The sequence below is a fragment of the Phycodurus eques genome, chromosome 13 (genome assembly GCF_024500275.1).
Source record: "Phycodurus eques isolate BA_2022a chromosome 13, UOR_Pequ_1.1, whole genome shotgun sequence".
In the NCBI taxonomy this organism is placed as follows: domain Eukaryota; kingdom Metazoa; phylum Chordata; class Actinopteri; order Syngnathiformes; family Syngnathidae; genus Phycodurus; species Phycodurus eques.
In genome coordinates, this window is record NC_084537.1 from 14,331,175 (window position 1) to 14,357,759 (window position 26,585).

The window sequence follows — 26,585 nt, forward strand, 5'->3', positions numbered from 1 at the left end:
CTTTTTTATACCACAAAAAATGTTTTGCACAGCTTTCAATTGAACAGTGGTGTGTAGACATATTCACTCTACACACAACACAAACAAAATTTAATTGTATCTCTTTATTTATTTAGAAGCTAGGAAAAAGTTAAACCAATTTTTTTAAACAATTTGCACAATGCAATCTAGGTTTGGTAGCAGGGAAAATATGCAATTTGGTGTGATGTTGCAGGATTTAAAAAAAAAAAAAAAAAAAAAAAGGCAAATCCCGTAATCGGCTTGTGCTTTCTGGGTTCACAGTGGGAGATACCGTATTCCAATTACGAACTATGGATCATGGTCTCTGGTTCCAGGGTGGACAAATTCAGCTCGTCGGAGTTTGAATTTGCTCAGTGAAGATGTGACACTCAAATTAAAATGATGTTGACATGAATATAAAATAAGCAAATTACATTACAGATGGTAATTACATATGACTTGAGCGTCAACACCATGCATTGTTAGCTAAGGTGCAAATGAACATTAGGTGTTAAATGTAATCATGCTGTTAAACTGAAAAAAAAGAAAGAAAGCAAAAACAAACACTTCAGTTGTGAAAACCACAAAATAGAAAGTTAAAAAAAAAAGTCTCAAAAAAGAACAAAAATAACTTACGGTAAATACAAAATAAATTCAATTTTAACTCCAGGGATGAATATAATGAAACATTTACAACTCTTATCCGGTTTAATTTTCTTGGGGTGAGCATGACAAACATTCAAGTGTCAATCATGTGTCAGTTTGATGCAAAACTAATCCCCTACCCAGACAGGAGGGGAAAAGTACCAAGTGTCGTGCATTTGGGTTTTTGGTCACCCCTGCCAAATCAAAACTATATGAGGGACAGCAAACCTTAAAACTAACAGAAAAGAAGTAAATCATACAAAATACACGAAAAAGAAACGTTTCTTCACTTTTTAGAAATTGTATTTCCCAAAACAGTCCTCCTGGGAGCGCTGTTGCCCATGATATTGGAAAAAGCTAAGAAGGGGTAGAGCTGGCTGAGGGTTGGTTTATTTTGTTTTCATTGCTATTTCCATGTGTTTGCAGTCTGCGAGATTGACGAGCGAGAGGGGATCATGTCCAACAGGTACTCCCTCTGGCGTGCGTCCACACTAGCTGAGGTCTTGTGTCCGCTCAGGCTGGGGTTCACGTATGCCATCGTCACACCTGTGGGGGGTCAAAAGAGCAGGTCAGGCCAGGGCAGATGACACCAACACTTTGGCAGACGAGAGAGGCAAAACTATTACTTATTTTGAGGCTCTGTCCACCTGTACAAGGGCATTTCTTTATTTCAAGGGTCATACCCTGACCGTCTCATCAGTATCACAGTAGAACAGGATTTACCAAACTTGTTCAGCTCAAATTTGGAATAGTAACAAAACAACAACAACAAAAAAAACAATGCACCTGAATCATTTGCCAACAAAATGCATGTCCGTTTGATTAAAAAAAAAAAAAATCATCATTGTATACCAATTTATGTATTACTATAAAACATATTGAAGTAAAATCTACAGAAAATAGCTAGGTAACTTAGAAATGTCCATATTTAAAAAAAAAAAGAAAAAAAAAAAAAAAGAAAAGAAAAAAGAAAAGCACAAGTGTATATACAGTACATGTATGCATAGAGATACATTATGGAGTACACTGTAGTGGTGCTTTGAGATACGGGTTTAATTTGTTCCTTGACCACGCTTGTAACTGAAAACACTCATATCTTCCCTATTGAAATTAATCCAAATGCCATTAATCCGCTCCAGCCCCCCACAAAAAACAACACATTTTTGTAATGTTTTTTAATCATAACAAAAAAAAAACACAACATTATACTTGCCATATACTAATGACATACTTAATAGAATTAAAAATAATTAATCAGGTTTTATCACACTTCCTCCTTCAATGCGCAATTGTGTTGCTCATTCTGGTGTGTTTGCCGTGGCCACCTGGGGGAAGTATAAGACAGACATACAGATAAACTGTAGTGGATCGATGGCTCGCATTTAAAAAAAACTTGTAAGCCGGGTCACTATCTCAAGGCACTGCTGTACCCGCAAATACTGAAAGTGAGTTTGGGAATTTCTGACATTTATAAAATTGTACTAAAATGTAGTTTGCATTTCGTTGAAAAGTCAAATCACCCATTCAAAAACACCCATGTTCATGTGGACATGGCCGCTGAATATCCCAACAACAACACACAAACAGACACAAAGGAAACAGGAACCCTGGAGAAATGTTGGACCACCAAACGAGGGGACTGCGAGTGTCATCTGAGGGTTTCTTTGGGCCAGACAGGAGTTTGAAAGAGAGCAGATTTGAGCCACCAGAGTCAGGCTGCTATGACTCTACCTTTGTTGCTGTTGCTCTGCTTCTTCCATGCAGTGGATGAGGCACTACCCCCGCTCATATTCCTGCTGCTGCCGACTCCGCTGCTGCTCACCTTTGAAATCTGGACAGAGCGCTGGGTCACGTGCTCGTGCTTACCTGGCCGGCTGACCAAAGCGGCGGCCGCCACGGCGCTCTGCAGCTGGGAGGAGGAGGAGAAGGAGTGGGGGACGGCCCTAATGCCGCTGTGGGATAGCTGGCCCGAGGTGCTCTAAGGGTGGCGAGAAGAGAGGTGAGAGCTCAGTTACCATGGCAAATCTCAAACTCACACTGATCATCAGAAGAGGCAAAAGTACTCACACTCTGTATTTCAATAGAAGTAGTGATACATGTGTGTAAAAAATAAAGAGTGGTAGAAGTACAAGTACTGGTTCAACTTCTGTACATTTCAGAGTATACACTTTTACTTAAAATTAACTTCTACTGTCAGTTACACGGCTCACAATAAGTTTGTGGTATTCGGCTTTCGGGTGAAATGTCAGAATGAACCTAAAATTCACTATAAACTGTCATTGGCAGGATGCAACAAATATACAGAAGAGCGGAAGAGTCACAGAAAGGCATCGAATTGGATGTCTTGGAAATTGATTGGCATGGATCAAACACCTGTTTTGAATTTTGCCACCCCGTTTCAGGCCACCGTGGACAAACCGGTTGTGAGATGACACGTGGGGACACGATGGGCAATCACGACAGATCGTGATTGCCGTGGATCCCTGCGAGATGTTAAAATTGTCAAAACGTTTGCAATGGAAGTCACAGTGCGGATGAGAAAGCTAGTCGGTCGTAGTGAATCTAGATGTGCGCAACTTCTGTAAACCTGACAATACGTAATAGGGTGTAACACGACTTGGAGGCGGTCTAGCATCTCACATTTGCTGCCTAAAACTTCACCTACAATGCTCACCATGACGTACCTCTTGATAACGCTTAATGTTGAATGTATGTGTGAGAGCGTGAGAGTACATGTGCGAGCACACTGTACAATGGCTATGTGAATATTTTTTTTACATGTTTTGGTACAATAGATGGATTAGTGAATGAATTGTTGACAGAACACTAATAATATCAAACATATTTAGAGCGGCAGTATACATGCGCACCACTGCGCTGACACCGACTCTGGAGCCGCGGGCCATGCAGAGGAGCTTCAACTCGGGGCCACAAACCAAAGCTCCAAAGCTCCAAAGCTGCCCGACGTCCACGTTTCAGCCGTAGAAAGCCTTGGCAGAGCGTGACAAACGTGAGGGACCACATCAGAACATGACAAGCTTGGAAGGAACATACTAGCATCAATGATAAACGGCGGGCTGAAATGAAATGTAGGGTGCCTTTGAGCCTCTGAGACTTGGATACGGAGCAAAAAAATAGACAAAATCCCACTACGCACTAAATTTCAGGCAAACAAGGCTTCTATGGCCACTGGCAATATACTGTAAACATAGCCTGAGAGATCAGCAAGTTGTGCAAAAAAGTACTAAAACATTGAACAGTTTTACAAGTGCATTCAAAAGTTTAGGTCAAATTAAGTTCACCTTACAGATAATGTTTAGGTTCATCCTGAAATGTCATGAAAATCACACAATACCCCTTTTACTAAGTATTTTCTCTCTTTTAATAACTTACATAATGCTCATACTGAGAAGAAGAATAAAAATCGTGTTACTTGTCACATGTTGCTGTTTAAGCGCTAGCGGGTGTTGACTCGACTTATGCTATCAAAACATGTTCCCATAGCTTTGCTCACCTTGTGAACTGCGTAACAAAAAAAAGCTAAATTATCAAATGATGAACAATTTGTTTTTTTTACACCTTATTTGTATGTGTTTTATTTTTTTATTTTTTTTTTAGATTCGATGGAAAATCTTTGACCAGCGCAAATCATTTCGGAGCCGACACTATCAAACAATTTTCTTATGACCATAGATGGGGAATATTTTGGTTCTATGAATCTGCTGCCGTCGTTAATGCTCCCTGATTCCTCTATGTCGTTGCTGTCTGTTTTTTTCCAGCTTTTAAGACCTCAATCAATCTAAATCTCAATACGGTTGATTTGACCTCTCTCTATTTACGTCGTTTTTTACGTCATGTCCTCATTTGCAGAGGTTGACAAAAGTAACAAGCCTAATTTGACGAAGTGAGGAGTAGAAAGTACAAATATATGTTTTCAAATGTAGGGAGTAAAGTCATCAAAGTACAGCTATCTGAAAAAATCACTTAAGTACAGTAAGGAAGTATTTGTACTAGGTTTTTTCCCACCACCGCTGACCTTGATGGAGTGGTGGTGGATGATGTTGCCCCCTCGGTGCAGAGAGGAAGCACGGGCGTGCTTCAGCTGCTGTGACACCAGCTGCTCCGCCTTCAGCGACGAAGAGGACGACGAGCTGCCGTGAGAGATTGATGAAGATGACTGCTGAATGATGCGCTGCTCGATTTCCTGCTCTTGCTGCAGCGCTTTGACGAACGCCGCTTTCAGCCTATTGGTGTGTTCGGCTTTCAGAGCCTTCTTCTGATTGGATGACATGCAGCCTTCGCAGAGGACAGTGCCGCCTTTGGCCTTGTCCTGCCTCCACCTGCACGTGAAGTCAGTGTTGCACTGGGTGCACATGTTGGGGTTTCTGACGGTGGGCTTGGATGGAGCTAACCCCGTCTTTCCTGAATGGAGAGATGGAAAAGTTTGAGAACCCTTGTTGTATAGTAGACAAGCATCTGCAGCTTGACCCTGACAGTAATGTGATTCCAGTAATGTAGAAAGATGTCAAAAAAGAGTCACGCTCCTAAATTCGTTTCACTTCAGTTTTATATTAAACTGTGAAGTATTATAAATGCCACTGAATGACATCATCATTCAGAAAAAACTAATAACATTACAAACATACCTCTATGAATAGTATCTAGCAGGTTCTGGACAACTTCCTCAAGTCCCACCAGGTAGATGAACTCATTATTGGCTGCCGAGGGCAGGAAGTTAAACTCCGGCGCAGGGGGCTTTGGAGGCGGGATCTCCAGGAGCGTCTTCTCGAGTTGTTTCCGCAGAGCGAGTTTGGCCGCGGCATGACGGCTGGCTGGACTATCATTGGTGCCCACCAGAGATACGACGCCGCTTCCTGAGGAAGAAACCTTCAAAGTGGATGAGCCCTGTGAACAAGACAACAAAGTCACCAGGGTGATATCCAGACACAGAATACAGACTAAGTGAAAAATCCATACATCCATCTTCTATACTGCTTTGTATACACTGTCCTTTTTGGTGACATTTCCACTTCCAACAGAAGTGGAAATGTACAGAAGTGGACATTTCCACTTCCAACAGAAGTGGAAATGTAGCAAAGCGTGTTAAGATGAGTAGAACATGAGAATGCAAGTAGAGGAAAATACACTAATTTACGAAAAGAGTCCAGCATCACAACATGCGTTGTCCCTTGTTATCGAAGTGAAGTGTTTATACAGTATGGTTAACAAATTTAATTTAAAATCAGGAGTGACAAAAATGTTGCTCAATGTTAAGAAATGAAATAATGCATAATGTAATATCTGTTAAAAGTAGGGATGGGAATTTATCAGAATTTAGTCATTCCGATTGATCAATAATGCCTATCGCTCCAAGTCCTAATCGATTCTCTTATAGATTCTCATTGAGTAGATTCTCACGTAAAGTGAACCTGAGTTTGCCAGCTGTGCTTTAAAATATTGCCCACACTTGATTTTCTACTCAGGAGTGAGATACTGACCAGTGAGTTTGCAGTACTTCCTATTCTGATGAGGCCTGTCTGCACCATGTTTCTCTGACCCTGGCCAGCAGGGGCTGAGGTCCTGGCGCCCAACAGCAGGGGAGGCGGCCCTGAGCCTCCACCTCCAGAGGCTGCCAACTGCTGCTGTTGCTGCTGCTGGCGGAGAGCCTGGATTTGCTGTGGAGATACAGAGATGGGCTAACCAGGACAATGAGAGATGACGACACACATGGGGTGCTGCGGGCGAGGTGGTGGACAGAAGAGGGACATCCAGAGTGCCAATGCAAAGGGCACAAACAGACAGACAAGGAGACAGAGAGAGAGAGCGATCCAAGGAGCAGATAAGTCCTACATTAAAAGTTCCGAGTTAGTCTTAGAGGATGAAAAAAAGAGAAACCAGCCTGAGCTAGGACATCTCTGGATGAACATTGACAAATATTATCACTATACAGGCAGAATTTGTCATCCACTCCTTGAATTGGATCACATTAGATTGCGCAAATGGTCATAACGTTGTGATTGTTCAGTGCACCTATATATTATTAGCATGCCAATAATTGAGCTAACAACATTTCCCCACAACTCACCTGTGCTCCTCTGACTAGAGGCGGCATGATGATCTGGGAGCCATGTTTAGATGACACCTGCTGCCCTCCACGCACCAAAGGCGGGGGTATGACTGTGCCTGAACTTCTACCAGTCATAATCTACTCAGAACGACAGAGACGGCCAATCAGAAACAGTGATACCCAATGTGAAGGTACAGTGGGTACGGAAAGTTGTCAGACCCCCATAGATTTTTCACTCTTTGTTATATTGCAGCCATTTGTTAAAATAATTTCAGTCCATTTTTTCCTCATTAATTTACACACAGCACCCCATATTGACAGAAAAAAAACGGAATTGTTGAAATTTTTGCTGATTTATTAAAAAAGAACAAGTGAAATATCACACAGCCATAAGTATTCAGACCCTTTGCTCAATATTTAGTAGAAGCACCCTTTTGAGCTCTGGCTGGGCCATTCAAAAACAGTCACAGAGTTTTTCTGAAGCCACTCCTTCAGTATTTTAGCTGTGTGCTTAGGGTCATTGTCTTTTTTGAAGGTGAATCTTCAGCCCAGTCTGAGGTTCTGAGCACTCTGGAGAAGGTTTTTGTCAGGATATCCCTGTACTTGGGCGCATTCATCTTTTCTTCGATTGCAACCAGTCTCCCTGTCCCTGCAGCTGAAAAACACACCCACAGCATGATGCTGCCACCACCATGCTTCACTGTTGGGACTGTATTGGACAGGTGATAAGCAGTGACTGGTTTTCTCCACACATGCCACTTAGAATTAAGGCCAACAATTTCTATCTTGGTTTCATCAGACCAGAGAATCTTATTTCTCACCATCTTGGAGTCCTTCAGGTGTTTTTTTAACAAACTGCATGCAGGCTTTCATGTGTCTTGCACTGAGAAGAGGCTTCTGTTGGGCCACTCTGCCATAAAGCCCCGACTGGTGGAGGGCTGCAGTGATGGCTGACTTTCTAGAACTTTCTCCCATCTCCCGACTGCATCTCTAGAGCTCAGCCACAGTGATGTTTGGGTTCTTCTTTACCTCTTTCACCAAGGCTCTTCTCCCCCCAATTGCTCAGTTTGGCCGGACGGCCAGCTCTAGGAAGGGTTCTGATCGTCCCAAACGTCTTCCATTTCAGGATTATGGCCACTGTGCTCTTAGGAACCTTAAGTGCAGCATACATTTTTTTGTAACATTGGCCAGATCTGTGCCTTGCCACAATTCTGTGTCTGAGCTCTTCAGACAGTTGCTTTGACCTCATGATTGTCATTTGCTCTGACATTCCCTGTGAGCTGTAAGGTCTTACATCGACAGGGGTGTGGCTTTCCTAATCAGGTCCAATCAGTATAATCAAACACAGCTGGACTCCAATGAAGGTGTAGAACCATTTTAAGGATGATCAGAAAAATGGACAACACCCGAGTTAAATATATGAGTGTCACAGCAAAGGGTCTGAATACTTATGGCTGTGTGATATTTCAGTTTTTCTTTGTTAATAAATCAGCATAACTTTCAACAATTGCGTTTTTTTCCCCGTCAATATGGGGTGCTGTGTGTACATTAATGAGGAAAAAAAATTAACTTAAATGATTTTAACAAATGGCTGCAATATAACAAAAAGTGAAAAATTTAAGGGGGTCTGAAAACTTTTCGTACCCATTGTATGTGACACACTTTTGTTTACTTCACCTGCTGTGAGCCTTTGCTGCTTCCAATGGACCCGCGTATTAGAGGAGGGGGAGCGGAGGAGCTGGACACCCCTGAAGCCTGAGCAATGGGAAGATTATTATTTAGTGGAGTAAAGACCCGCAATATTGCAGTTCATACAGTAGCTCGAGCACCTGCTATATTGCACATTATTTTTTCAGAGACAATTTTTTTAGTGGGTTTTTTAATGCATCTAGGCAAGTCCAAATTTAGACTTGCATGCTATCAGCGAAGTACCATGTTGTGTCACAACATGCCGGGAAGCGATGCAGCGTAATTAAAGAGCAAGAATAAGAGGCAGAGAAGGTCTCCAATTAAACTCCAATAATAGTCATTGTTCCCAAAGAGCACAGAACATATACTGTATGCCTGTGAGTATTGTTGTAGTGGTTGTTTGAAGGTTTAAAATTACTGTGACATTAATGCTAATTTCCGTTAGCCTATCTATGCAGTTTCGCATTATATGTTAGTATTAAACGAGCAGCCTTTGAAATTATTTGGTTTGGTTGAACATTTTAGTGCTTAAAATACAATACTCAATTCTCTTTTTCTTTCTGTCAGTTTTCCAGGTTGAAGCAAGCAGGTTTTGCTTCTTATTTGGAGAACTGCATGAGCGAGAGTCTGCTTTTCGTTTCCTCAAATTGATATTATGTGATAGTCTCTCGCTTTTTGACAGAGTCCGAACAGAAGCTAGCAAATACCTTCAAAATTGTGTTTTAATAAGTTAAATTGTGATTAAAATGTCTGGGTGGGGTAAAATGATAAATTTTATTTGTTATTGATAGTCTTTCAATATCACAGATTTTCACTTAGTGGGGAGGGGTCTGGAACTTATCCTTGTGATAAACTGGGGTTCACTGTATTACTGCACAGGAGTGAGCTGCCGCTCACCTTCTGAAGAGTGTCCCTCTGCAACTGGCTCTGTCGCAGTTTCTTCAGCAACACCAGCTTGGCCTCCTCCAGCCTCAGCTCCTCTTTCAGCTGCCTAATGATGCGCTCCCGCTCGGCTGGGCTGCTCTTCTGCACTCGACATACGAAATCAATCACTTACACTACTCACACTACTGAAGACAAACCACCGTGTCCGGTCATGCATCCTTCACAGACAAAATCTTTCATTCATTTGGAGTCCCTTTGAATTTGATCATTGGTTAAAGCCATGCCGCAAGAGCAAATAGTGCTGTAAGATTGGTTAGGCCTGATCTGACTTCCTGTGTCCATGTTTGCAACTCTATTATCGATAGACGTGTTTTGACATAAACTACTTGTTTATGATGGCATGAAAAATACAACATCTCACCATGAGGAGGTCTGTATCCAGCTCCTTCAAGTGGTTCAGACCATTCATAGGTGGACTTGGAGAGTCGTTATCTGACAAGATGATGACATCATCATCATCATCATCCTCCTCCTCCTCCTCTTCGGGGGATGGAGGCCACTTCTCCCTTTTTATACTGTAGGTAGAAAAGAGGTACAGTGGGTATTGATCATGTGACTAGCCCGTACTGGACCAAAGCAGCAGCTGAATCATGTGGTAAGCAAGCAAATAAAAAAATGAAAGAAAAGAGATCCATAATAACTACATAAACGCAATGGTCACATCATGGAAATGGCACACTGTAACAAGATCAAATTGAAACCTTTATAACCAGTACAATGCAGTTTGGACTGGCACAGTTAAATCAACAATAGTGGTGCCTTGAGATAATTTAATCCGTGATGATGCTTGTAACTCAAAACCCTTGTATCTGAAATCATCTTTCGCCATTGAAATTAACGGAAATACAATTAAGCCATTCCAGCCTAAAAAAGTAACAATCTATAATATTGTACTTCATAAAACTTACAGTAATAATTAAATACAATGTAAAGAATTAAACCGTCTTTGCCATATTTTCTGGTTCAATTCAATGAATGTTGTGCTGCTCCTCCTGGTGTGTGCACCATGGCTACCTAGGGGCAGTATAATTCAGACATATAATAAGGCTATACATGGAGACTGTCTCAGCATTATTATTAGTTTTTCATGGAAGATAAAGACTTTATGCCTGTGATTACTGTTATTAGCAGAAGACAATGGATGGATGGATGGATACTGTTATTAGTGTTGGTGCACCATGACACTGATGCTATCTGTTAGCCTGTCTATGGAATGAATTAGGAAGGCAAACCTGTGGGTTTTTAAGTACATGACTTCGATACATAATTCTGTTTTATGTTTAGTTTTACAGTAAAGTGAAGACAAAAAAAAATTAAGGATTTTTCATTATCTGCCAAGCTGCTGCTTGTTAAGTGAGTTGAGTTCAGTTCACTGCCACCATAGAGCGTTCGTATCTCAAAATTTCACTCGCAAGTGTGAAATTTTGAGATACGAACGCTTTTGCTGAATGCCAAAATAATAATAATTATTATTATTTTCTTCAAATTCAGAAGTTTACATATATTTCATTATTTGGTACAATTGCCTTTAAACTGTACGACAATGGGTCAATTGTTTTGGATATCCTTCCACAAGTTTCTCAAAATAGTTGGCAGGGATTTTGGCCTATTCCTCCTGACAGAACTGATGTAGTTGAGGCATGTTTGTAGGCCACCTTGCCTTTTCAGGTCTGCCCATAAATTTTCAATGCCTGTCATTGTCCTTTTGGAAGACAAGGTTTAACTTCCTGGCTGATGTCTTAAGATGTTGCTTCAGTATTTCCACATAATATTCTTTCCTCATGATGACATCTATTTTGTGAAGTACACCAGTCCCTCCTGCCAAAACAACCCCACAACGTGATGCTGCCACCCCCATAACTAACTCAAAGTTGGTATGGTGTTCTCAGGCTTGTAAGCCTCCCTCTTTTTCCTCCAAATGTAACAATGCCCATTATCTTCAAACAGTTCAATTTAAGTTTTGTCAGACCACAGGACATGTCTCCAAAGTTAATATCTTTGTCTCTGTGTGCATTTGCAAACTGTAATCTGTCTTTTTGATGTTTGTTTTGGAGTAATGGTTTCTTCCTGACAGAGTGGCCTTTCAGCCGATGTCAGTACAGTACTCATTTAACTGTAGATAATGACATTTTATCATCATTTTTTGATAAATCGATGAATGGTATACATTTTTTTTTCAATTTTGATCCCTTTATTCAAACAATTGACATTATTTCAAATTGACAGTGCAGAAAATGAACAAACTTTAATTGATTATTATTCAGTTACAGGTTTGGTCCGTAACATCAGTCAGAAAATCGGCAAAAATGTTGTTTCCAAAGTCAAAGCAGATGTTTGCAAAAGACTTATTTTGACGAATCACAAAAGATAATCTGCTGCAGATCTTCTTTCATGGAGGGCTACAGAAATAAAAAAAAATATTTAGTGATGAGAGGCTGAAATTCCTAGGATTTGTACAATTTTAAGATGAACAGTCTCTAAACGATTAATTGATGATCAAAACTGTTAGAGTAGTATAGTTGGATCATCAATTAATCGAATTGCTGTTGCACCTCTAAAAAAATTCTCAATATTTGAAAAGACTCAGTGGGTGGAATCATATGACTAATATGGAGAGGGGCAGTTACAACACAAAACCTAAATGATGACAGTGGACTGATCCGTTCCACTTGCAAGTCCAGACATCTTTCCACACTATTGTAACAGTCAAAAGTAAGGTGGGGCTAAATGGGACATTTAGTTGTGGTATAGTTGTGTGAGCCAACACATCTGCCTCACAGTTGTTTGCTTGGTCTCCCCCATAGGTGTGAGTGTGAATGGTTGTTTGTCCATATGTGCCCTGCGATTGGCTGGTGACCAATCCAGTGTGTATCCCACCTCTCACCCAAAATCAGCTGGGATAGACTCCAGATCACCTGCGACCCTAATGAGGACAAGTGTGATGGATGGATTGGATACAAACATGCACATTCTGTTTAAACAGGGGCTTTGAGATGTGGTGGTGATCCAAAAAGAGCTGAATACATGTGTGTAAAACACACGTGTAATACAACGCAAATGCAATATGCCATATTTGAGGTGTACAATCGAAAGCTTGTGTTGGACTCTTCATACAAACACACAATCAGGGATAATATTTTTACAAAGCATAAGTCAGCGCATGAAAAAATGAGGCCTGCCTGTCTGAGCCGCCCTCTTTGTGGTCGTGTGTGTGTGATTCCTCGGGGCTTAGCGCCATCATCACTTCCTGTGGATTAATCACTACTTCCAAAGTAGTCACATGACCTCAAAGTCGTTATCACGTGACTTCCTTTTCCTCCAATACAACGCCCCTCCCCTCCTTGCTTCTTCCACGGTGGTAGCCATGGCAACAGCTGGCTGGAACCAGTTTATGACACGGCTTCATTTTGTGTGCGTGGACTTTTTAGGGTTCAGGTGGCGAGTTGTGGGAAAATGGAGGCGGACCAAAGGCTAAAGTCAAAAGACCATCTGAGTACAGTTGCTACCTTTCCTGTCAATTGTAAATAACAATCAATGCATGAAACTTTAAAAAGTCCGTTCATGTCCAAAAATAGTTCAATATCAGTTTTGCATCAGGCTCAAACAAGCAGCCTCCAGTGTCTGACAAAGTTTCACACAATGTTGTTTTTCCACTAAATAGTAATACCAGCTCTACTCGCCTTGGTTTGGGGTGGTCGCTTCAAAATAGTACTGCAGGAAACATAATAACATAAAATAACAATGGAGGAGAAGGACAATTTTTTTTGTATTTACAGTACTTCCGTGCTTTTGAGACTGAGGGGAGCAAAAAAAACAGACAGGTGCAGCAAATTGGAGAAAGTGGAGTACAGTCAACCCACGCCGATTCGCCTTGCTAATTTCCGCACTGTGGAACTAATAAAGGTTATCTTATATGCGAAGTCACCTACTCATGTTAGCTGTTGATGTTTCCTGAGTGTTGAATGAGATGTGATAACTATCTTACCTGGCATTTATTGTGATAACTTCAGGATACACCTGAATGTGTGTGCTTAAATTTGTGCTGGACGTCTTGGATGTTGACCGGAGCCTCTTTTTGGATGCACAGTAAACACCGGAACGATAAGTGTTCTTTGAGGACTTGATAAGTAGCAGGAATTTGTTAAGATATGTTGGCCCATGGGGATTGAGATGTACACACCTCTGCCGATGTATCCAATTGCGTGGTTTCCATAATCCGTACCACGCAGCACAATGTGGACGCAGTCTAGAGTGAGCATTAGCAGGAGGAGAGGTATGTAATGTGACGTCAAACGGAATAAATGCCTTTTATGTTTAGAACTGTCTGGGGAAATATAGCTTCTGTGAACGCTGCTGCACTGTCGCTATGTGATCACTAAAGTAGCTTTGATACTGAAAAACTGTTTGCTATTAGAAAAAAGCGACGCTACGACCATGTTCTGAGACGCAGTTAAACTAGTAACGCAGTTACTTGTCGCGCCGCTATACCCAACACTGCTTACTTTCATGTCGCTGGTGTTGGATGACTTCCCTTTGGCTGCAACCCTTCCCAAGATTCAGAACCAATTTGTAGTAATTTGGATGGACAAATTTCACAGGTTCTTCACGTGCTTAAAAGTTGAGAACAGTTTCTTACCCTTTGGAAGTGCTCATGTCCACGGGCTGCTCTCCAGTCTGGACCTCCACTTTGATGGTTGCCTTTACCTCGCCGGCAGCCAACATTCCACCGGACACTTTTGGTTCTGAGGGCTGAAAGCGGCTCATTGTATCCACGTCCTTCTCCGCCTTCAGCTCCTTGCTAGCTCTGTCATTGCATCCAGTTTGATTGTTCGAGCTCCCTTGACAAACGGCCTCGTCCTTCACTGGCTGAGATTCCAAAGGTAGCGGTAACTGCCTCGGTTCCTCATTTGATCCAGTCTCAGTCAGACTCTGACCATCCCGTTGTAGTTCTGGGTCAGGTCTAGGTATATTTTCCTCCTGGGCTGTGGGTTCAGATTGCTCCAGTTTAAGCTTTTTGCTTTCATTGTCAGAACTGGAAGGTTCTGAAGTCTGTGGTGGCGCATCCCTCTCCAGTGCCCTCTTCTGGCTGCGTGTCTGGCGGACGGCCTCCTCAGACATCCCCTGTGGATACATCACGGAAAGGATTTGGTTACATGTGTACATTAGTTTAAGAGTTCACACAAATCTACAGAGTGGGTCAAACAACACGACATGTTGTTCACTCATACCAACATGAAACTTTATCAAACTAGCCATGCCTCCAACACACACTCTCACTGACTAACTGAAATTTATCTTGGCAGAGAACTTCTCTGTCATTGAAAAAGTTTACAACTTTCATTTTAATGTTGATCATGGGTCAAAGTTGTACAAAGCAAGGGTGTAGAATGAAGAATCTTGTTTCCACCTTCAAAATAAGAGTTTCCTTAACGTAAGAGGAGCGTACCTTCTCACCTACGAGTGGGGAACATCCTGTTTACAAAGCTATTTTTGGTTTCCTTTATTACATACAGAACTGCACTAACCGGTTGGTTCATTAAGTACCCCAGCATAATCTAATGAGATCCAATACAGGAGCTGTATTAAAGAGTCTGTCCTTGCAGAGATGATCATATTCAGCTTTGAGAGACAAAGTCAGAGAGGTGTTCATTTAACAATATGTTTATAGTAGTGTTGCATCACACAGAGTTGTTTATAAGATTCTGATTACATACATACTGTACATAACAGCTCTCAGCAAGATGCTTTGCAGGTTTACACCATTGCAATCTACAGTTATTCAAAAGATAATCAGGAAGTGAATTATCTGGAAAATACTAAAAAAAAATTCTTTGCCTAAATGCAATGCATTTTTCTAAAAACATAATTGATGTTAGATTGACATTCCAAGAGCTGAAACAAACTAAAGGATCATTAATGGCAGATAAATTGCAAAATCTGACACACTAACTAATCAAGGACTCTTCAGAAATCTGGAGATAATTAATGTTGAGTGAGCAGATTTGAGTTTTGCTGCCTCAGTTTAGAACTCGCTGCTCGGCACCTTTTTATTTTATTCACATTTAATCACTGCTACGATTGTCTGGCGGACAAAACTGACCTTGACTCATCGGCAGCGAACACAGGGTTACTAAAATGGCCTCCAGACAAAACAAAGTGGATTAGTATGATCACATCATCACAAGACATTAAGTTAAATTCCCAAACATTGATTATGCACAACATTTGAGCCGTACGTTTTCAAAACACTATACTGAATCTAACTGGAGAGTTAAAAACTACACATCGGAATGAATTGAAGAATGCTGTACATAGAAATATTCATCAAAACCCATGAAGTCTAATGCAAGAGCTCGAGTTTATCCTATTTTTTGCCCACTCTTAAAACCTCGACCCAGCTTTTGGTCCAAATTAGATCCGACCCGCCTGGCCTGTTCAAAAAATGTACCAGATGTGAACACTGTGGAGAAAAACAGTTACTTGTTCGGTCCCTCACAGTCACACACTCGCCCACACACACACATTATCACTGCAACGCCCGTTCCGATTCTCTCAGGGTCAAATCCGAAACAGAGATTCAAGGAGACATTAGGTCAAACGCCAATGGCTCGATAATGAGCATCTTCAATCCATTCATACAGTACACTACGTGTGGACTTCCTAATTGAATCAGTAGAATTACAATAGGAGGTAGCAGAGATGCCCGTGGGGAAGAGAGAAATATTGTAATATCACAGTAAAAGTGAGTAATACCAGTGGACTATAGGACTATGCACGGGCTGTTTCTGCAGGGGTGGTAAAGGGCTGAGTTAGTGTTGTACATTTAAACGCGGCAAAAAACAAAAACAAACCCAATATTAAATAAATTAAGTTTGATACAGTAGTACAGATCTTTCTGTAGAAGTTTCACTGACAGACGTCATACAAAATTTGACTACTGTATATACGTTTATTTGAGAAATACATCCCTGACAAAACACCCCAAGTTCCAACCACCATAATTCACATCAGACTTCAGAATATCATGCAAGATTTAATCTCATTGAGAATCTAGGATTAAATCCAGTAACTGTGTTTTTCTTTTTCATTGGCTTTTTGTTCTGTTTTGTGATGCCACCAAACAAGGGTAACAGTGATGGTGAGGAGGAAACTCGTAATGAGCAGTACACACATCTCTATCCTGGCAGATCAGTACAATATAGCGAATTCGACAATAGTCTCATACTATACTAGTGAAACCCTGCTATTGGCAGGGGATAGGGATCGGGTCTGACCATGAATAGAAAAAAACTGTGTGTGTGTGTGTGTATGTATATATATATATATATATATATATATATTTAGGTGATTTAGCAACTAATACGTGTCAGATTACGGTGTGTATATCTTATTTGATTTTTACAGTAATTATACAAAAATTATAAATGGTACATTTAGCTACTATAAGGAGAGTCACAATACAAAACTGATCACCTTCACATGGAAAAAGTCATCATGCCACTTTGACAGGAACCAAAACATCACATTCTGGTTCCAGAACTCTAAACAATTCCTTGTTGCAGTCAACACAAGAGTAGACCCAGACGTGCCAAAGGTTGACATGTTCGGAGTCTGACCAACATGGCATGCAGTGGGAGACGACCTTTGCCCATAGTTCACAGAAAAGATAGTCAGAGAGGAAGACTTGAATCTATCACTTGAAATCTACAGCATAAACTTCCACTCTTAGCATCCGCATTCATGTCGAGAATCATATTCATCCATACAAAACAGCGCCTGTCTATTGTACCAAGACCCTCTGCCTGCCTGGTGATAAGTGACAGCAAGGTTTTTTGTGTGTGAACAAATTTTGAACAGATTTACAATCATGGCGGTATACATGAAGCGCACAGAGGGTAGCTATGATGACATGTCACAATGCAGTCACAATACAGCATTTTCTAAAAATAATATATACTCTTACATCACTAAAACATAAATGACATGACCCTTCCCAGGATTCAGTGGGACACACAAAGCACTTTTCCCCGTGAACTGGTTTAAACCAGTTGGTTAGTGCGTGTGCATGTGTGTGTGTGTGTGTGTGTGTGTGTGCGGGCGAGAAGTTGAAGCTAGTTTTAACCCTCCAGGTGCTGGAGAAGACCAGTGAGACGATGGCGTTACACAAAGAGGGAACGCCGCCACGTACCCCTCGACCTCAAGCCGACCTCATCTTTCTTACACGGTCTGAATGTCTGACGGGTTTCACATTTCATCTCAGTGGCCTTTTTTTTTTTTTAAACACATTTCCCTTGAGTCCATACACACACACACTTTAACACATGGATCACAGCCTCACCGACCCACCCTTGAACATGACATCACAACCAGTGGAAAACCTCTGAAGACAACTAAAGCTCAACTAATAAGCAAATACTGCACTTGAAGTTGTGTTGATCTGATAGCGGTGACATCTACTGTATGTACACTGCTCGTATTGCGCCACAGTTTTTACTAATTTTCCCCATCAGCTCTGACAGCATGTAGTGCAAAGGTCAAGTAGCTTTACTGTGTAGTCAAGAAATAAAAGTGAAAGTACCACTGAATACATGCTTTTGGATTCCTTCCAAGGTGGGGAAAGAAATTTATCATGAAGCAAGCCAAGTAGAAAATCTCAATATTGAGTAGTTAGTAGTAGGGACATTTCAATAAAATTCCTTGCTCAACTGAGGGGAAAATAAATTTACTAATTGTAATTTTTAAATTACATTTTTAAGATTCGACATTCAATAATGTAAAAATTCTGTGCACAACCAACTTTTTTGAACAATTAAACATTGCAGATAGTGTCATGGTTGCAGATAGTGTCATGGTTATTCAATGACTTGACTAATTGAATATTGTGTTCATCCCTAGTAATTATCAATTTAAAAAAAGCAAAATCAACTGGAGAAGAAAGCAGTTTAAGAAATGGAATGTAATTTTCCTCATGTTTAATGTATTTTTGTAGATGCCTCACTCCAAAGTTGATAGAAATGATAAAACTTTATTTCGTGCCTATACAAATACTATTTTGGATAAAATGCATGTTACTGTACATCAAATAATCTGCTCACTTTTAACACTGTCATTTCACAATTTGTTTCACTTCACTGTTATTTTCAGTGGTGTAGAACTGCACTGTATCCTCCATTCTGTCCCGCAAAAGTAGAGAAATAATGTAAATAAAAATATTACATTTATCTCAGTATGATGAGTTGCGCGCCACTGGAGACTACAACCACAATACAATCACACCAAAACCAAACTAAACCAAACCAAAACTGATCATTATTTTATTTGTAAATTGATGCAGCTCTTGTATTGGATCTCAAAAGGTTCTGCAAGTAACCACTGAATGCAATTACAGGGCCTAATTCAGATACATAGTTATCAACGTTCCGTTTGACTTCATACTCTCGGATGTCTTCGGGCTATATCACCTCCAGCTGCACATGTGACAAAGTGAGGAGTAATCTACGATAACTGAGTTATTATGGCTCAAATTAATGTGATATTTCTGGAGGATTCAAGTGTAAATATGCCACATGAGGAATGAACACAATCAACAATCCTCCCAAAACTACTTGCAGGATAAAGATCCATTCCAAGGGAATCAGCAGATTGGCTTTCACCAACACAAACTGTGGGCTAAGCCACTATCAGGTTGTAGAACAATGCAGGGTTTATCTGTCATGATTTCTGTTCCTGCCTTCAGGAGCTTCTTAAATCCGTTAATCTGTCACTCAATAGCTGGCACATTCTCACTGCCAGCCATCTTTCCTGTGTGGCAAACACATTTATAGTATGTGTAGATCATGCTATTTACCCCCCTTGACAAGATCCCCTGTCAAAATACTGTGACATATTTTAGTGGTTTAACTTTGGTGGAGCAATAGCAGGACACACCCAGAATAGTAACTCTTCTCGCTGTATACAAAAGAACCTCTAAAGTTAATTTCTGTCAGAACGTCATACAATTTTGACTGCAGTTTGGCCCCCGCATGAAACATAGCATTATTTCTATTTCCATGTTTTTCTTTGAAAATGTCATCAAAAGTTGATCAGCATCTCGCATCAGGTTATGTTCGACCTTAGAGGTTCCAGACATGATGAAGTTTCCCTATAACGCCTGCACTCATGCGCACCAGCTTAAAACGTTGCCTGCAGACAAGCCCTTTATACAGAACAGTTGCCGAGTACACAAACACCCTCAATCAGTCTTGTTCATGATCAGTGTAGCGGCACTTTCTAGAACGTGGAGCACAACAATGCAACTAAACTTCTGGGTATGTCCTGACTCACTCATTCAGGTAACACCTGGTAATTTTAACTTTACCAACATACTCACTCAATCCAACAAACTCAACTGACAATGTCAGCAGAGTCCATCATGACACGTAGCCCAGTGACATGACAAAACCTTCTCCACTCTTCTTTATTTATCTGACCATTCACCAAGGTTGACCGCCATTTGTTCACAGACAATGCCTCAATGATTGTTTATACTGCTGTTGCTGCATGAAGTGCTCCTTCCATCGTCATGAAAAGAGGCAGTAACAGCGCAAAAAGTCACAGTAAGACCTCCGAGGAGCTGGCTACCCCATCATACTCAAATGGAAGGTAGCCGACTAAGTTAATTACCATACGGTAATTAAAATAATTACTGGCTTGTGATGCATGTTTGACAAAATTAAAACAGCAATGTTAAACTGATGACACAATCAGCAAATAAAACGGAGATGCCCTGATTTTAGTTTTGCTGTGTTTTCTTCTTGGTAAAAGGGGCGTTTTTCCTCACTGCATTAAGCGTGACAAGCGTGAAGTGGACTGAACAACAGACTGTTACCACATTTACACTGGTCACATCGTTAGGTACACCTGTACAAGCTACAATGATCCAATATGACAGCTGTAACAAAGATTCCCATCAATAATGCTCCATTTTGGGCAACTGCCATATTAGCCTAGATTCTCATCAGGGTCCCATGTATTCCCGCGGGATGGGATTGAATTTCGCTATTAATCATTGGATTGGGAAGGAGCGAGAACGAATGTCACCGGGAGCAGCAACAATGGTCACTGGGAACTATGACAACAAAATCACTGGGAGTGGAAACCTTGACGGTGGTAAAAATCATGGATTTCGCAGGATCCTGTAAAATTTGGGCACGGGATTGGGAGGGAATGCGATCAATATGTGTGGGAGTGGGAGGGAGCAAGAGTCAAAATCCACTCCCGTGACAGCCTTTAGTATGTATTGCCATCATTATCTCACACTTCACAGGTTTAGGGTCACCCCAACCATTTCATGTTTTCCATGAAAACACACTATTGTATATATACACTGCCACTGGGATTTGGGGGTCACTTAAAAATATGTTTACTTTTGAAAAAAGCATTTTTTTTTTTTTACCACAATAATTTCGACTGCATTGTGATTTTGTTTAAAAAATAGGGACGTTTCCAAGAGACCCCAAATTTGCATTATGGGATTGCATTGTTATAAAGGGCAGGTGATATGATATAAGCCTATCTGATAAGGGATGAGATATTATGACGTAAGATTCAGTATTTCATCAGAAGTACAAACATTGCCACAGCTGAAGTTAAACAGCAATATCTGCTGCCTCAACAAGAAGTGCTCCTTGAGCTTTGTCAACACAACGTGAACACTAGTATACTGTCAGAAAAGTGGGTTAAATAATGTATTTTTATTTATTTGTTCAATATTTTTTACTGAAGGTAAACCAGCCGACGTTGATCCGGTACGTTGATATTATGCGACAGCAATGACTTGATTGACGGTGTAATTAACATCCTTGATATTCAGCTTAAACATCCATGTACCAGTATTCACTTTGTCCTCATTAATAAGACAATTCAGCACACTAGTAAAACGAAACTAGTAAAGTTTTATCCACTTCTGTATATTGTTGCACATTAATAGGACAGCTTCAGCATACTGCTACGACAAATACACGCGACGAGTGAGGCAAAACTGTGCAAGAGTGGATATCTGCAAACTCTTAGTAGTAATAGTGAAGCGCTAGATTAATAAAATTTTAGAATGTTTCTCATTGTACTCGTAGCACCCAGTTTTCTACTATAGCACACTTGTGCCTGTAACATGTAGTTATCCTACTAGTATCCCAAAGTCGTCCTACTAGTGAGGACAAAGCACATCGACCTCAAGCCGGAGATCAAGGATATCGAATAAATGCTCAAATGGCTTTCCATTAATCAGCCAGGTATTATGGATAAATGTTGAATTTGGTTAAGTTTCTTTCTACTAAACAGGTCATGAGCATTGAGGTTGGAATATTTGAGAGAATTCATTGACGCACATGGTAGTTATGTTTACTTGGCGTGAGGATAATGAGGGGGTCATTGGAAAAACTTACTTCTAGAAGCAAAACTTTGGGAACCCCTGGAATAGATGAAACACTTTATATATGCTGCTAGTAACATTGTCGACTTCGTTTAGCAGGAAAAGGGGTAGTAAAAAAAGAAGTTGCTTATTTTGAAAAACAGTCCCTGGAGCTCTAGAAGAGTCACTAAAAATAGTGACCAAATCACTAATTGGGAAACACTGACTTTTGTAAACAAGCTCCTCACTGTTTGCAGCTTTGCTGTTAGTGGAATCAGTGACACGTTAGCCAGTGACTATGGATAAATACTGAATTTAATTGAATTTGGTTAGGTGACCAAGTTGTTAGCACCTCCGCCTCACAGTTCCGATAGGGTTTCAAATCTGGGTTCCGGCCTTCCTGTGTGTAGTTTACATTTGCTCCCCTGGGTTTTCTCCAGGTAATCCGTTTTCCTCCAACATTTCAAAAACATGCATTTGTTTACTGCCATTAACTGTTATAGAAGTCAAATATTCACTTTAAATTTCACATTAAATAAAATATATATATTTTTTAAATCACTCAAAATAGGTCACAAAATGCCGATGCCCGACAACTATTGCCACCATTTATTGAACTATTCGACCCTCGCCCGGTAGGTAAACCATGGATAAAGCGTTTAATGCTACATTCTACATGAACTATATTAAAAACAAACATTGCTCACACCTCACAGATGAAAGCTTACAACTGTGTGTGAAAATGAAGATTCCGCAGCAAAAATCACATTAACCAGGTAAAATAAATAGTTTTTATTGGGCATTATTTTGCAAATATCCATCCATCCATCCATTTCCTGAGCCGCTTAGCCTCACAAGGGTCGCGGGAGTGCTGGAGCCAATCCCAGCTATCATTGGGCAGGAGGTAGGGTACACCCTGAACTGGTTGCCAGCCAATCGCAGGGCACATATAAACAAACAACCATTCACACTCACATTCACACCTACGGGCAATTTACTCTCTTCAATTAACTTACCATGCATGTTTTTGGGATGTGGGAGGAAACCGGAGTGCCCGGAGAAAACCCACGCAGGCACGGGGAGAACATGCAAACTCCACACAGGCGGGGTCAGAGATTGAACCCCGGTCCTCAGAACTGTGAGGCAGACGCTCTAACCAGTCGTCCACCATGCCGCCCATTTTGCAAATATATGTGTTAAATTTTTCACGTGTGGAGCGTGCAGTCAATTGTCATCTTTAATTAAAAAGGGATTTCACTTAAAAATATATGACGGAACACAGAAGCAGATTTAATTGTTTTGCTTTGCTGCAGGTGGATAATTTGAGTTTTGGCTTTAATTTCATGAATACGAGGACGACTCAAACAGACAATGCCTATTTTATTTAAAAGTAAGCGCCTTTTTTCAGAAATCAAGATGTTTTTGTTACATGCAGAAATAAAATTGTGTTCTCTGTAGCAAGTTCATTAATTTCATAAATGCAACACACTATATATTTTTTATACATGCAGGTGAAAAACAACAACGATATATGCAGTGTTTATCCACGCTATGGCTCTTTGAGTATTTAAGGTTTCTGACCCCTGATCTAGTATATGTACCCTGCGACTGGCTGGCGTCCCGTCCAGGGTGCCCGAAGACAGGTTGGGTGGGCTGCAGCAAACCCAGGCTGTGACCCTAATAAGGATATGCAGTATAGAAGATGGATAGATGTGATTAAATTCATTCATTCATACGTCTCCCGCTTATCCTCACTTGGGTCGCGGGCGTGCTGGAGCCTATCCCAGCTATCCCCAGGCGAGAGGCGGGCTACACCCTGAACTGGTCGCGAGCCAATCGCAGGGCAAATATAAACAAAGAACCATTCACATTGACATTCATACCTACGGGCAATTCAGTCTTCTATTAATCTACCCTGCATGTTTTTGGCTATGTGGGAGTACCTGGAGAAAACCCATTCCTTTCTATTAAATAGGTCATGACATTTTTTGTTGAAACTTTCAATAAACATAATTCCCATGGGTGCACGTTATTATGTTTAATTGCCGTTAGCATTACGAGGTGTGTGAGAAAAGTTCCAGGACTTTTTTTTTTTCCTTCAGTGTAGGCTAGACAATCAACCAGCACGTCTATAAAGAGAACTTGTGGCTGCTTCACCATGACAATGCACCTACTCCCAACACCGTGAGCATCTGACAGTTCCTGTCTGAGAAGAATACCGCCATGGTGGAGCAACCTCCATACTCAGTCACTCATCCAAATTAACTTCGTGTGAATTTTTCCCATCTCTTTTCCAAGCTCAAGGGGACCGGTTTTGAAGACATAGACAACATCAAGATAGCCATGACGACGAAGCTGAGAATAATCCTTCAAGGAGTGCATGGAACCGTGGTTGTGAAAGTGCGATGGAATCTGGGGGTGGGTTTCTTCAAAAAGGGAGAAAACTTGTAGTTTGTATTTGAAATATATCTTCTGTGACACCAGTCCTGGAACTTTTATGACACATCTCGAATGAGGGGGTCATTGGAAAAAAATAAAATAAAATCTCTCTCAAAAGTCTAAGCCCTGGAATAAGTGACACACTTTATGTACGTGCGTGTGTGTGTGTGTGTGTGTATGTGTGTGTGTGTGTGTGCAGCTTTAAGAGGAGGAAGACTGCGGTTGTCACAGCGAGAAGTAGGAAGATTAGCTACTAGATAGCAGAACCAACAGTGGCGGCTGCTGTCGGTCTTAAGAACGGACAGCAGCCACCGCCGTCCGAATTCCACCTCCCCGGTCGAGTCGAGAAAACAAAGTCGCCCCTTTAAAAAACTAAAGCCAGCCCACAGTACATGTGCAACGAGCCGGCTTTTTATTGTTGACGCCGCCTCGGAGGAGGTGAGCTCGCGAAGGAGTTAGCGAGCTAACGTTAGCTCCGCGGCACAAACAACAACAAGCAGTCACTTTAGCTCGCATGTTCAAGGCTCACATGAAGCCACCAAAAAGGCCACAACACACACTTCCAGTCAAAGCGATTTAAGAAAAAAAAAAAAAAAAAGTAGCGGTCTAGTAAACAAGACCCACACGGGAAGAACCGAGCCCGAATCGCTGACCTGGCTGCTCTCCCGATGCGGGACAGCCGTCACCTCAAACGAGGGGCCAAGCAACTTTCAAAAATCTCACGTTTTTACAAAGTCAAACTTTAGTGTAGCAAACCGGGGGGGTACTGTTTACCTTTCTGTCCCCCTCCCGAGGGAAAATGGTCAGGTCGGAACTCGGTAATGTAACCGACCGGCCCACAACCGGAGCTCGCCGCCGGCGAGGTAACGTTATAATTGTCGCTTCATTTCCTCACTTCCACCGAACAAGATCCGGTCCGGTAAGCGCGACAAGCTTCGGAAGGTAAAAAAAGAAACAATTTTGGCAGAGCGGGACCCCCCTCCCCTTTCCCCACCGCTCAACCTTTTGCTCTGCGGAGAAGTGTTACTTTTCAACAGCCCATCAGCTTCTTTATCGTCACAGATAGGTGGAGGAAGACCTGGCTCCTCTCGACGAGACGGCATAAAAGGCTCCCCTCGATTCACTCACTAAAAACTTCGGCTTCACCCCCCCCCCCCGCCCCCACACTCAACACACACAGTCAACTTACTCGGTCGCTTTGTCGCCCGCTCGTCGCCGATGGTCGACCAAGGAATGTTTAATCTGCTGTTAACCTGGATTAATCGTTGCTTTTTTTTTTTCAAATCAAGGGGATATCCTCGTTCTTTTTTTTCGGCCCTCCCCGCTGCCGCGTCTGTTGCCAAATAATGCGCCTCAACACACACATGGAGCCGCTGCGTCCTCTTTAGTGGGCATGCGCACCTCGGCATACCAGGGCGACGGGATCACATCATGTAAACCGATGACCACCAAGGGCCAAGGTAGGAAGGATGAGCAAAGTCAGGGACAGGGCCCGGGCTCCTCGGGGATCACCCACGACTGATTGCTCCGGGCACACTCACTCAACCATGCATTTTACAGAACTAATGTCTGCATTTTACACTTAATCTGCCATAAACAATGGGCACACTGGGGGTCAGTGGTAGGAAGTAACGAAATACTTGGTGACTGTATGAGGTAGATTTTTCAAATATCTGTAACTTGAGTGTCGCTTGCAGTATTGATAATTTCAGTGAATGTTGCAGGTGAGCACACAATTTAACTAACAGCCAACAAAGAATGAGACATTGCTTTTCAACAGTTTCGGGAAGATTTAACAAATATACAATATTGTTACAAAAATAATATTTTCAGTGGTGCCCTGAGATGCGAGTTTAATTTGCTCTGTGATCACGCTCGTAACTCAAAACACTCAAATCATCTTTCCCCATTGAAATGAATGAAATACCATTAATCTGTTCCAACCTCCCCCTAAATAAAAACATTCTAAAAAAAATTGCACTCTATAAGATTGTCCTTTTTATAAAACATACAATAATTACATAAATATAATGTAAAGAATTAGCAATTTTTGTCCCATTTTTTACTTAATGGCCATTGTGCTGCTCTTTCTGGTGTGTACACTTTGGCCACCTGGGGGCAGTATAATACAGACACAGCTATACAGTGATGCCTTGATAAGAGTACCTTTAACCCACACTTGACACATTTTTCGTCTTGGGACAGACACAAAGCAACATTTGAGATACGAGTGCACTTCAGACACCCACCGCGAGATGGAGACAGCACACTTAACACCATCTGGAATCTGGCTACCATCAATTCACATTGGTTTCCTTGCAGTGGAAGGACAATATCAATATCAGTTGGTGGCAGTAATGTCATTAAGCTGGTTTGCCATCTGTTTGCCATCGGTCACTAGACCCCGCAGAA

General features: G+C 41.4%; 1 protein-coding gene across 3 annotated transcripts; it reads right to left on the reverse strand.

Moving 5' to 3' along the window:
• Nucleotides 1–103: 103 nt before the first annotated feature.
• On the reverse strand, nucleotides 104–25,552 carry LOC133411838 (transcriptional repressor p66 alpha-like). Of its 3 annotated transcripts, none has more exons than XM_061694561.1 (11): nucleotides 25,363–25,552; nucleotides 13,983–14,467; nucleotides 9,708–9,861; nucleotides 9,299–9,427; nucleotides 8,390–8,467; nucleotides 6,731–6,850; nucleotides 6,144–6,320; nucleotides 5,292–5,550; nucleotides 4,682–5,067; nucleotides 2,512–2,623; nucleotides 104–1,191 (listed from the first exon to the last, which is right to left on the reverse strand). In XM_061694561.1, the coding sequence occupies exons 2-11, from the start codon at nucleotides 14,462–14,464 to the stop codon at nucleotides 1,052–1,054; spliced, it is 2,037 nt and encodes a 678-aa protein (XP_061550545.1). In that variant the 5' UTR covers nucleotides 14,465–14,467; nucleotides 25,363–25,552; the 3' UTR covers nucleotides 104–1,051. The 3 variants fall into 3 exon arrangements, with proteins under 3 accessions (XP_061550545.1, XP_061550543.1, XP_061550544.1); XM_061694559.1 differs by having other exon boundaries at nucleotides 2,377–2,623; nucleotides 25,363–25,551; XM_061694560.1 differs by lacking the exon at nucleotides 25,363–25,552 and adding an exon at nucleotides 24,948–25,281 and having other exon boundaries at nucleotides 2,377–2,623.
• Nucleotides 25,553–26,585: the final 1,033 nt, after the last annotated feature.